Source organism: Coregonus lavaretus (assembly GCF_964263955.1).
Source record: "Coregonus lavaretus genome assembly, chromosome: 17".
NCBI classification, from domain to species: domain Eukaryota; kingdom Metazoa; phylum Chordata; class Actinopteri; order Salmoniformes; family Salmonidae; genus Coregonus; species Coregonus lavaretus.
The window spans coordinates 27919569-27932296 of NC_140004.1; the positions used below are offsets into that span (position 1 = coordinate 27919569).

At 45.0% G+C, this 12728-nt stretch overlaps 2 protein-coding genes across 3 annotated transcripts in view; both read left to right on the forward strand.

The window, feature by feature from the left end:
* The window catches only part of LOC311144928 (ras GTPase-activating-like protein IQGAP2), a 77908-nt gene extending 69576 nt beyond the window's left edge, over positions 1-8332 (forward strand). For both annotated transcript variants that reach the window (XM_084181109.1, XM_084181108.1), the window contains 6 exons: positions 3475-3562; positions 3765-3977; positions 4084-4244; positions 4508-4651; positions 5486-5594; positions 7448-8332. In XM_084181109.1, the coding sequence (XP_084037235.1) occupies positions 3475-3562; positions 3765-3977; positions 4084-4244; positions 4508-4651; positions 5486-5594; positions 7448-7561 (829 nt within the window). In that variant the 3' untranslated portion in view covers positions 7562-8332. The remainder of the gene's footprint in view (positions 1-3474; positions 3563-3764; positions 3978-4083; positions 4245-4507; positions 4652-5485; positions 5595-7447) is intronic.
* A 336-nt stretch (positions 8333-8668) lies between these two features.
* On the forward strand, positions 8669-11472 carry f2r (coagulation factor II (thrombin) receptor). Its single transcript, XM_084181168.1, has 2 exons — positions 8669-8813; positions 9601-11472. Exons 1-2 carry the CDS (start codon positions 8744-8746, stop codon positions 10785-10787), a joined length of 1257 nt encoding a protein of 418 aa, XP_084037294.1. The 5' UTR covers positions 8669-8743; the 3' UTR covers positions 10788-11472.
* Positions 11473-12728: the final 1256 nt, after the last annotated feature.

A 12728-nucleotide genomic window follows, 5' to 3' on the forward strand; every position in this document is an offset into this window, starting at 1 on the left:
GGGGATGGTGTTCTTGGGGTCATAGGCAGCATTTCTCCTCCTCCAAACACGGCGAGTTGAGTTGATGCCAAAGAGCTCGATTTTGGTCTCATCTGACCACAAAACTTTCACCCAGTTCTCCTCTGAATCATTCAGATGTTCATTGGCAAACTTCAGACGGGCCTGTATATGTGCTTTCTTGAGCAGGGGGACCTTGCGGGCGCTGCAGGATTTCAGTCCTTCACGGCGTAGTGTGTTACCAATTGTTTTCTTGGTGACTATGGTCCCAGCTGCCTTGAGATCACTGACAAGATCCTCCCGTGTAGTTCTGGGCTGAGAGAGATTGACAGTTATTTTGTGTTTCTTCCATTTGCGAATAATCGCACCAACTGTTGTCACCTTCTCACCAAGCTCTTGTAGCCCATTCCAGCCTTGTGTAGGTCTACAATCTTGTCCCTGACATCCTTGGAGAGCTCTTTGGTCTTGGCCATGGTGGAGAGTTTGGAATCTGATTGATTGATTGCTTCTGTGGACAGGTGTCTTTTATACAGGTAACAAGCTGAGATTAGGAGCACTCCCTTTAAGAGTGTGCTCCTAATCTCAGCTTGTTACCTGTATAAAAGACACCTGGGAGCCAGACATCTTTCTGATTGAGAGGGGGTCAAATACTTATTTCCCTTATTAAAATGCAAATCAATTTACAACATTTTTTACATGCGTTTTTCTGGATTTTGTTGTTGTTATTCTGTCTCTCACTGTTCAAATAAACCTACCATTAAAATTATAGACTGATCATTTCTTTGTCAGTGGGCAAACGTACAAAATCAGCAGGGGATCAAATACTTTTTTCCCTCACTGTACCTCTTTCAGGTAATAAATTCAATGCAGTTTTAGCCTTATATTTAGCCTATTAAGGATGGATTATGCATAATAAGCTTCTAATTTATAGCCTCTGTCTCTTGCGCAATACGCAAGCACCTGTGCTCCGCTGGCCCCTCTCCTTAAAAAAACGCTCCTTAGCTCTTGGATTCCCATGCAGGAAAAGCTAGAGTAGAATAGCTTGCTGGACATAATGTTTTTTAGCATTTCTTAAACCAATAGACTATTTGAAGAGGGACGCAAGCTCTTGTTAGCTGAATGTTAAATACAGCATCCAGTAGAACTCATGGGTAGTTTGAAAGAACGAACGCGCGATGGCGGTAGGCTATAGCAGTTATTTATTTAGACCCATAACCATTCAATCTTCGTGAAGAGAAGTTGAAAGCCTTCTGCATCTAATTCTAGTCCTATATTATTCAAGGATATCATTAGAATGATGAAGATAAGGACAACTAAACTTATTTCATTTAGCCTAACTGTTGAACGCGAGGAAGGAATGAAGCAACAATAGAGAGCGAAAAAGGAGGTAGGTTAAAAACATTCGTGGAAATATTATAAAAGGCATATATATGTGTCAGTCTACTAATTATACAAATAGGCCGTGTTATATTTAAAAATTAAATTCAAATTCATTAGCCTATACAAATATACTGCATGTGCTGCACCAGAGTTGTATGTTCTCTGCTGCTTTATCGTGTTTTGAATGATGTGCAGTATAATACAATACAGTAGAGTAATACAGTTCACACTCAAAAAGGTTAGCCTACTGGAGCTAGTTTCATTTATTTACCCAAGAGAGCATATAGCTAGCTACACTGTATATACAAAAGTATATGGACACCCCTTCAAATTAGTGGATTTGGCTATTTTCGCCACACTCACTGCAGACCGGTGTATAAAATCAAGCACACAGCCATGCAATCTCCATAGACAACCATTGGCAGTAGAATGGTCTTACAGAAGAGCTCAGTGACTTTCAACGTGGCACCGTCATAGGATGCCACCTTTCCAACAAGTCAGTTTGTCAAATTTCTGCCCTGCTAGAGCTGCCCCGGTCAACTGTAAGTGCTGTTATTATGAAGTGGAAACGTCTAGGAGCAACAACGGCTCAGCCGCGAAGTGGTAAGCCACACAATCTCACAGAACCGGACCGCCAAGTGCTGAAGCTCGTAGCGCGTAAAAATCAACTGTCCTCGGTTGCAACACTCACTACCGAGTTCCAAACTGCCTCTGGAAGCAACGTCAGCGCAATAACTGTTCGTTGGGAACTCCATGAAATGGGTTTCCATGGCCGAGCAGCAGCACAAAAGCCTAAGATCACCATGCGCAATGCCAAGCGTCGACTGGAGTGGTGTTAAGCTCGCCGGCATTGGACTCTGGAGCAGTGGAAATGCGTTCTCTGGAGTGATGAATTACACTTCACCATCTGGCAGTCCAACAGATTAATCTGTGTTTAGCGGATACGAGGAGAACTCTACCTGCCCGCATGCATAGTGCCCAACTGTACAGTTTGGTGGAGGAGGAATAATGGTTTGGGGCTGTTTTTCATGGTTCGGGCTAGGCCCCTTAGTTCCAGTGATGGGACATATTAACGCTACAGCGTACAATGACATTGTAAAAGATTCTGTGCTTCCAACTTTGTGGCAACAGTTGGGGAAGTCCCTTTCCTGTTTCAGCATGACAATGCCCCCGTGCACAAAACGAGGTCCATACAGAAATGGTTTGTTGAGATCGGTGTGGAAGAACTTGACTGGCCTGCGCAGAGCCCTGACCTCAACCCCATTGAACACCTTTGGGATGAATTAAAACGCTGACTCCAAGCCAGGCCTAATCGTCCAACATCAGTGCCCGACCTCACTAATGCTCTTGTGGCTGAATGGAAGCAAGTCCCCGCAGCAATGTTCCAACATCTAGCGGAAAGCCTTCCCAGAAGACTGGAGGCTGTTTATAGCATCAAAGTGGGGACCAACTCCATATTAATGCCCGTAATTTTGGAATGAGATGTTTGACCAGCAGGTGTCCACATACCTTTGGTCATGTAATGTACATCTATGGGCTTTTATGTTTTTCTGTCGTGCGTAATGTGCAGTAACCTATATCAGAAATATGTTTGCTATTGGATAACAGCACAATCATTTGGGCTTTGCCTCATTAAATGTATTTAATGTAGGGCTCATAAAATGTATTTAATGTATGGCTCATCAGGCTCATGTAACGTCAGACTTGACTTTTCAATCAAAGCACTAATCAAATCCAGACATTTATATGCTTTTGAATGACACTTCCGGTTTTGGCAGGAAATACCGTGTTACCTGGGAGAAAAGTGATTTATTCTCAGGATGGAACATTTGTAAAATACCGGGAAAATATTCAACCCTAGTCAGTGCCCTGGCGTGTACAGTATATAATCTGTGTATGATAAGGTTTCATACGGTCTGCGTCCCAAAATGCACCCTATTTCCTATATAGTGTGCATTACTTTTGATCATGGCCCGTTGGGCTGTTGTCAAAAGTAGTGCACTACGTAGAGAATAGTGGATGTGATGCATATTTGGGATGCAACCTGAGTGATCTCCTCTCTCTCTCTCTCTCTCTCTCTCTCTCTCTGTTTGTCAGAACTAAGAAATTGATAATGGATGTGATCAGGATCCAGCCAGGAGACACTCTCCCAGAGACCCTGGAGACCCCGGCCTCTGCCCTCCAGGTGACGGCATCATCATGACCCCCACATCACCCCTACACCAGCCCAGCACCCCACACCTCAGATACTTCTCTATTAAAGTGGTTTGATTTCCATGCTATACCCTTTGTGCCATGCAGGAGTGGGAAAAGAGCAGTCATGCTAACTTTTCTGTCTTTCTTTGTGTGTCTGTCTCTCTTCCAACTTGTACTATTCTGTGATCCAGGAGCGTGAGCATGCCAAGGTGGTGGAGCTGCGTGCGTTGCAGGACGCCCAGGCCCCAGAGGGGCTGAAGAGCAGCCAGGCAGTGCTGGAGGACAGACAGCTGCCTCTAGAGCAGAAGAAGAGGAAGATCGTCCGCAATCTCCGAACCCTGGAGCAGGCTGGCCTCGTCACCGCTAGCAACAAGTACCAGGACCTCATCAACGACATCTCCAAGGTACACGAACACGCGCAAACACACACACACGCACACTGATGGCCTTCAGAGTTTGTTGCAGAAAACCAATCTAACCAATCACGTCCCTTCTGTGTGTGATTGACAGGACATTCGTTACCAGAGGCGTTACAGACAGAGGAGGAAGGCGGAGCTAGTGAAGCTCCAGCAGACACTGAGTGCGCTCAACTCAAAGACAGCCTTCTATCAGGACCAGACCAACTACTATGACACCTACATCAAGACCTGCCTCGACAACCTCAACAGGAAGTGAGTGTCCGCTACAAAACGGACCCCTCGGCACTAACCATAAATCTTAGTTAATCTGGCCTAGCAAGTCAACAAGGATCTAGGGTTACAGAGGAGGGATTGGTTTGGAATTGGGCCATATGGGCTAGTTTTGAATTACATTGTCATTACTCTTGTCATTGAAGTATGATCAGAGCCCATGGTCCCATTCAAAACTTGAAGTGTGTGTGTGTTTGAGTGACTTCCATGCATGTGTGTGACCTATCTGGTGTGTGTGTCCACAGGAATGCGCGGCGGTCCATAAAGCTGGACAGGAAGGTGGAGGAGAAGGGCAGTAAGAAGTGGAAGCATCAGTCTCTGAAGTACACGGCGGCCCGGCTGCATGAGAAGGGAGTGATCCTGGAGATAGAGGGGCTGCAAACCAACCAGTGAGTGGAGCAGAGCGGACAGCTGGTCCTAGTTAGCTTCCCAACACTGGAGTCGTGTTCATTTGTACAAACCGTTTCAAACCATAGCAAAATGTTTTCCAATTGAAAACGCTTTGCAACGGAAAATGTTTTACAACGAACAGCCAGGGTTTTGTGATTAAGGTAGTGTGGTTGACCTAATGTGAACATGGTATTGAATCCTGAAGTGAGTTGGTACTATACCAGGTCTCGGGTTTTGTGGTAGAAGTAGGTTATCCATGTTTGACAAGGGGCCCTGCTCCAATACTTTCAGAAATGCATTAGTCTGTCATAGCTTTTACAAATCAGATCAGTGATTACTCCAAAGGAAGGGAGGACGAAAGGATGCATTGGTAAAGTATTGGGACGCTCCCGTCCTTCCTGTTTTGGCCATGCTGTTCCAGCTAGAGTGGCGCTGAGGAGAGCCAAAGACAGCTCCTGTGGCTCCTCACTGCACTCTGTGGGAGTTCCAGGCCAGGTCAGAGAGGAAACAGAGAGCTAGTATCTAGAAAACAGAGCTACGTCCTCTTTAGAGCCATTTAAACACACTGCACTTTGGCCCAATATCATCAATGCATTTCAGAAAATAAACAAGGAGGAAAATAAGTACACAAAAAAAAGGATATCGAATCATTCTATTTCTGGTCATACTATTTCTCACACTCAACATTGAAATGTTATGCCAAAACAAGTCTGTCTGACGTTGTAACCTGCGGACAATAACAGGACTAGAGATGGTTATTATAAAGTCTGTCTGTATCCTGTCTTTTCATTTCACTCATTATTTCAATCCCATGTTTTTGTATTTTCTCTCAGGTTCAAAAATGTAATGTTTGACATCTCGCCCAGTGAGGAAGTTGGAGACTTTGAGGTGAAGGCCAAGTTTATGGGAGTTGAGATGGAAAAGGTCCAACTCCATTTCCAGGTAATGCTTTTCCCCGGAATTACGACGACGCATGGTTGTCACTGACTGTCTGTTGTCCCTGTCTGCCTTTCTCTGTCCCTGTCTGTCTTTCTCTGTCCCTGTCTTTCTCTGTCCCAGTCTGACTATCTCTGTATGTCTATGTCCCTGTCTATCTCTGTCCCTGTCTGTCTGTCTTTCTCTGTCCCAGTCTGACTGTCCATCTCTGTCCCAGTCTGACTGTCTATCTCTGTCCCGGTCTGACTGTCTATCTCTGTCCCGGTCTGACTGTCTATCCCGGTCTGACTGTCTGTCTGTCCCGGTCTGACTGTCTGTCTATCTCTGTCCCTGTCTGACTGTCTGTCTGTCTCTGTCCCTGTCTGACTGTCTGTCTGTCTCTGTCCCTGTCTGACTGTCTATCTCTGTCCCAGTCTGACTGTCTATCTCTGTCCCGGTCTGACTGTCTATCTCTGTCCCGGTCTGACTGTCTATCTCTGTCCCGGTCTGACTGTCTATCTCTGTCCCGGTCTGACTGTCAATCTCGGTCTGACTGTCTATCTCGGTCTGACTGTCTATCTCGGTCTGACTGTCTATCTCTGTCCCGGTCTGTCTGTCTCTGTCCCGGTCTGACTGTCTATCTCTGTCCCGGTTTGACTGTCTGTCCCGGTCTGACTGTCTGTCTGTCTGTCCCTGTCTGACTGTCTTTCTCTGTCCCTGTCTGTCTGTGTCTGTCCCCGTCTGACTGTCTATCTCGGTCTGACTGTCTATCCTGACTGTCTCTGTCCCTGTCTGACTGTCTATCTGTCCCTGTCTGACTGTCTGTCTGTCTCTGTCCCTGTCTGTCTGTCTGTCTGTCTGTCTCTGTCCCTGTCTGACTGTCTGTCCCTGTCTGTCTGTCTCTGTCCCGGTCTGACTGTCTATCTCTGTCCCGGTCTGACTGTCTATCTCTGTCCCGGTCTGACTGTCTGTCCCGGTCTGACTGTCTGTCCCGGTCTGACTGTCTATCTCGGTCTGACTGTCTATCCTGACTGTTTATCTCGGTCTGACTGTCTATCGGTCCCTGTCTGACTGTCTATCGGTCCCTGTCTGACTGTCTATCTGTCCCTGTCTGACTGTCTGTCTGTCTCTGTCCCGGTCTGACTGTCTGTCTGTCTCTGTCCCTGTCTGACTGTCTCTGTCTCTGTCTCTGTCCCTGTCTGACTGTCTGTCTGTCTCTGTCCCTGTCTGACTGTCTAGCTCTGTCCCTGTCTGACTGTCTATCTCTGTCCCTGTCTGACTGTCTATCTCGGTCTGACTGTCTATCTCGGTCTGACTGTCTATCTGTCCCGGTCTGACTGTATCTCTGTCCCTGTCTGACTGTATCTCTGTCCCTGTCTGACTGCCTATCTCTGTCCCTGTCTGACTGCCTATCTCTGTCCCTGTCTGACTGCCTATCTCTGTCCCTGTCTGACTGCCTATCTCTGTCCCTGTCTGACTGTCTATCTCTGTCCCTGTCTGACTGCCTATCTCTGTCCCTGTCTGACTGCCCATCTCTGTCCCGGTCTGACTGCCCATCTCTGTCCCGGTCTGACTGCCCATCTCTGTCCCGGTCTGACTGCCCATCTCTGTCCCTGTCTGACTGCCTATCTCTGTCCCTGTCTGACTGCCTATCTCTGTCCCTGTCTGACTGCCTATCTCTGTCCCGGTCTGACTGTATCTCTGTCCCTGTCTGACTGCCTATCTCTGTCCCTGTCTGACTGTCTATCTCTGCCCCAGTCTGACTGCCTATCTCTGTCCCTGTCTGACTGTCTATCTCTGTACCTGTCTGAATGTCCATCTTCTGTGTCCCTGTCTAAAACATTGATAGTTGACTGTCTGTTGTCTGTGTCCCTGTCTAGGACCTGCTCCAACTTCAGTACGACGGAGTGGCGGTGATGAAGATGTTTGACAAGGCCAAAGTCAACGTCAACCTGCTCATCTTCCTCCTCAACAAGAAGTTCTATGGAAAATAAACCAAATATAGAGGAGGGGAAAGATGGGGAGGAGGGCATGGGTGTGAAAGGATTGTATGCCTTCTGACAAAGCAATGTTTGTTAAAGGAGCCATTGGGATAGGAGGTTTGAATGGTCCGTAACGTGTTATGTATGTCTGACCTGAATATGATTTGGTATCAATTTATAGCATGTCCATCCTCAGGCTCACACACACACACGTCCTCGGGCTTGTGAGCCACACACACACACACACACACACACACACAAAGGGTTGTTTGTTATATTTGATGCTGATTTGATTGATTACTTTATACCAAAAGCTCACAATGAAATGGGTGTGTTGCTTGTATTGTCATGTTATATCTGTTGCTTCATTATTTTGTTTGTTTATGTTCAGTTTTCCACGGGGAGATTGTACATGGAATATATATATATTTTTTAAGTATATTCTAATGAAATCTACATTTTATATGTAGAAGTTCTATAAAGACAACATTGTTATTGTCACTTGTAAAAAAATAAAGTATGTTTGCAACAAGATGTGTACAATGCACTACTGCCTAATAGTCAGAATGGGAGTTTAGACGGTACTATTCCTGTCCAGCTATGGATTGTCTGGAAGTGGTTAACCAGTGTCTTTTTAATCCACATACAGTACATTGGGAAGCTGTGCTATTAATTACCATTTATTATTTCTAGAGTTTCACTGCTTTTTACACATAATGTACCGTCCAGTATACATTTAAATAATTTCAAATGTTTAATAAAAAATAAAAATAATGTATATTATTTGCTTGGTCTTTGTTTTAAAGACGAATACACTAAGACCTATATGAAACGTTGATGTTTAAAGGGATGTTGATTGATTGATAAATGAAAGAATGGAGTTTTATAAATGTCACCCCAAGACTTTAAAATATGCCCTGGTCCAAGATGGTTGTTTACGTGACTGAATAGAAACGTTTTAATTCCTGTCTGTATTAATTAATCACTCGAGAGTAGGCGAGGCTTTTTACGACCCCATCTATTGATTGAGTCAGCCTTTTCAAAACCAATGAGTCTTTTGGTGCTACGTGCTGACTGTTCGAAGGTTTACTGCAGTTTCCCTCACAAAAATAGTTTTGAGATATTTTCTTTGTCTTCAATTTTTATGAAACTTTTGCCTGCTAAGTCAATTTAGGATAAGAGTGAACTACCGACATGGTTTATTGGATTGTTGCGACGTTGGCACTTTTTTCTCTCCAAACTTCAGCATATGTGCCATACAATGGTAAGTAAAATGCCTTAAGATGTTTTTTCTTTGTCTTTATTTTCATAGAGCAGTTAAACATCGAAATTATTATTTGTTTTACGTTATGAGGAGATATTGACCCTTCTGCTCTTAAGCAGTACACGACACAGTTTTACGAAGCACTTTGGGTTTTGAAATGTGCCAAATTGCCAATTTGCGTTACGCATTGTAGAGTTTTTTTTTTTTTTTTTTTTTTTACTTTATTTTTTTTTTGATTAACGAAAAGAGCAGTTCCAACTGCGAATATTTATTTTTAACCTCCATAAAAATGAAGTTCATGAAGATTGAAACGTAATGGGATTTGAAGACAATTGCGATGAACACGTACTTATAGCTCAACATGTTCAACTCTTTCATACTTTGTCGCATCTATGTGCACAATTTAGAAAAATGTGTTCCTATATTCAACATATTTACCCTCTGACTCGAACTGCCACTTGTAGGCTATATCCAGGGATTTTTCAATGCCGTTTCTTCCCTCAAAACGGGCGCATAGAAAGCTGTGAAAATGAATTATGACAAACCTTTTGTGTACTGTATGTTAATTTACCTAGACCCTGTTAGGAAAGCATGCAGAGTAGACTATACTTACACTCAATTGTCTTGTCTGTGGCATGTTTGCTATAGCACTGCCACCTTACATGTTTACAGTGAGGTGTGCACCATGCAGTTATGGTATATCTCATCTCACCATTCATTAGGCACTTTATAATGAAGTGCACATACTGTTATTTGTTACTCAGCTCCCGTTGTCTGTCTGTCTCAGACTCAGGACTCAACCTGAGGACATTTGCAGGGACCTTCCTGTCGGTGACTGATGAGCCCATCGACTACATAGGGCTGGACGTACAGGAGGGCAGTGGCTCAGGGATGGGGCAGGAGCCTGTGAAGAAGCAGGAGCATGGCCATCACGGCCCCCGCTGCTCCACCAAGATCGTAATCTCTGAGGAGGCCCGCAGCTTCCTCCAGGGTCGCTTAGCAACGGCCTTCATCCCCACAGTCTACACCCTGGTCTTCATCATCAGCGTCCCCCTCAACCTGATTGCCGTGGTGATGTTTGTGCGTCGTATCCGTCCGAGGAAGCCGGCGGTGATCTACATGCTGAACCTGGCCAGTGCTGATCTCCTCTTCTCCCTGCTGCTCCCCTTCAGGATCTCCTACCATTTCCACGGCAACGACTGGGTTTATGGCCCCTTCATGTGTCGCCTGGTGACAGCAGCCTTCTACTGCAACATGTACTGCTCCGTCCTGCTCATGATGTGCATCAGCATCGACCGCTTCCTGGCCGTGGTCTACCCCATGGACTCCCTGACATGGCGTAGTCCACAGACGGCCTCTGTGGTCTGTGGCGCCATGTGGCTGTTGGCCTTGGGAGGAGTGACCCCCCTCCTGCTCTCCAGACAGACCATCCACCTCCCGGACGTGGGCATCACCACCTGCCATGACGTGCAGGATGTAGACAAGCTCCGTGCCTACTACCTCTACTTCTTCCCCATCTACTCCTCCATCTTCTTCTTCATCCCTCTGGTGTTCACCGCTGTGTGCTACGTCCGCATTGTGCAGGCCCTGGCTGCGGCCAACGTGGAGAACCGCTCCAGGAAGACTCGTGCGGTGGTGATGGCGGTGACGGTGCTGGTGGTGTTTGTGGCCTGCTTCACCCCCACCAACGTCATCCTCCTGGTGCACTACCTCAAGCTGGCCCACGGACACAGTGACAGCTCCTACCAGGCGTACCTGCTCTCCATGTGTGTGGGCAGCCTCAGCTGCTGCCTGGACCCCCTCATCTACTACTTTGGTTCGTCCCAGTGCCAGAGACAGGTGGCAGCCCTACTGGGCTGCAGAGAGGCCGGGCCAGGGGCAGAGCTCAGCTCTCAGACAGGCAGTACCAGGACCAGCAGGCTAGAGAGCATTCAGAGCACTGTGGGCAGTCATTACAGGAAGCTCATGGCCTGACGCCTTGGACTGCGAATTGGAACAAACTCTAGCGCTGCATCTCGATAGTCTAGAGCAGGGTTTCTTAAACTATGTGTCAGGACCCAAAGTGGGCCCTGGGCATGTGAAGTAGGTCGCTAGTTATGATCTACATCTATAATCACTAGGGCTGTCAAACTAAAACATTTCATCGAGTTAATCGCAGAATTTGCAGTGATTAATCGCGATAAATCGCAAATTCTGAATTATCTCATTGAGCTGTAAATTACAAATTTTATACAAAAATCATTACAAAAATATTGACGTCTTGATTTTGTCCAAAGTAACAGTAAGCAAAATCTGTTAAATTGATAAAGCACACTTTCTTTGACCTCAATGTCAACTTCTTTTGACATCGAATTGTTGTTTTTAGCAGTATAGATTATGTATTTTGGTTGCCTGACAACTCAAACTGAATTCTTCCGCTGCTCTATGTTCGCTACATACTTCAGTCAGACTGCCATCATTGAAGTCGTTTGTGGTGACGTCAAAATGAGGGGTGTTGTACAAAATAAAGTCATCAGAGATTGGATCATCTCTAACCAATCAGAGTATCAAAGCCAATGACAAATGTTCTAAACGCCGCTTTACCCACGTGTTCTAGCTCTGGCCCGACCCATCAGTTTCTGGGACCAATCAGAACAGTTAGAATGTGTTTGCGTTCTAGAAAAAAAACCATTTGTGCAGAAAAATTACAAAAAGTTAACTCTACTTAACTGATTAACTCTGACAGCCCTAATAATCACACACTATTTCTTCTTCATGTGGGTCTTTGGAGGATGATTTGGGTCACCAGAGGACAGTCAATTTCTAATTTTAGTCGAGCTGAAAAAGTTTAAGAACCCCTGGTCTAGGGTGGCTTCCTCTCCTCCCTCATCTACTTCCCTTCATCTGCACTGAATTAAAACATTATATAGTTGAAGGCAACATATGGATGCCTACCAGGCTTTTGCGCTCACCTGTCCAGTACCTTTAGAACAATGCAGATAAAAGGAAGGAGACAAGGAGAGGAAGCCACGTAATTGAAATGCAGCCCCTGTTTACTGTGTCCAGCTCATCAAGTGGCAGAGCTGGAATTTATTGCACTTCTCTTTTTTGATTGTCTTAATTGTTTTTTCATAGTTTGCGTTGTTAAATCAAGGGCCATATTTTAAAGCCAGTCTACTGATATGTACACATCTATGAATGCTTTGTTGCTGCAGATACTGTATATTGAGTAATGCTTAGGGCAAAATTCTGGAAACATTCAATAAATTCCCTGGTTTTACAGAAGTCCTGGTTGGAGGAATCCTGGAATCCGGGAATCCTCCACCTGGGATTTCGAGAAAACCAGGGAATTTATTGAAAGTTCACGTAATTTTGGAACCCTAGTAAATAATGCAGTGCATTCAAAGTATTCAGACCCCTTGACTTTTTCCACATTTTGTTATGTTACAGCTTATTCTAAAATGGATTTGTAAAAATCCTCATCAATCTACACACAATACCCACAATACAAAGCAAAAACAGGTTTTTTGATTTTTTTGGAGACATTTGTTAAAAATAAAAAACGGATAAGTATTCAGACCCTTTGCTATGAGACTTGAAATTGCGCTCAGGTGCATCCTGTTACATCCTGTTTCCATTGATCATCCTTGATGTTTCTACAACTTCATTGGAGTCCACCTGTGGTAAATTCAATTGATTGGACATGATTTGGAAAGGCACACATCTGTCTATATGAGGTCCCACAGTTGACAGTGCATGTCAGAGCAAAAACCAAGCCATGAGGTTAAAGGAATTGTCCGCAGAGTTCCGAGACAGGATTGTGTCGAGGCACAGATCTGGGGAAAGGTACCAAAACATTTCTGCAGCATTGAAAGTCCCCAAGAACACAATGGCCTCCATCATTCTTAAATGGAAGAAGTTTGGAACCACCAAAAC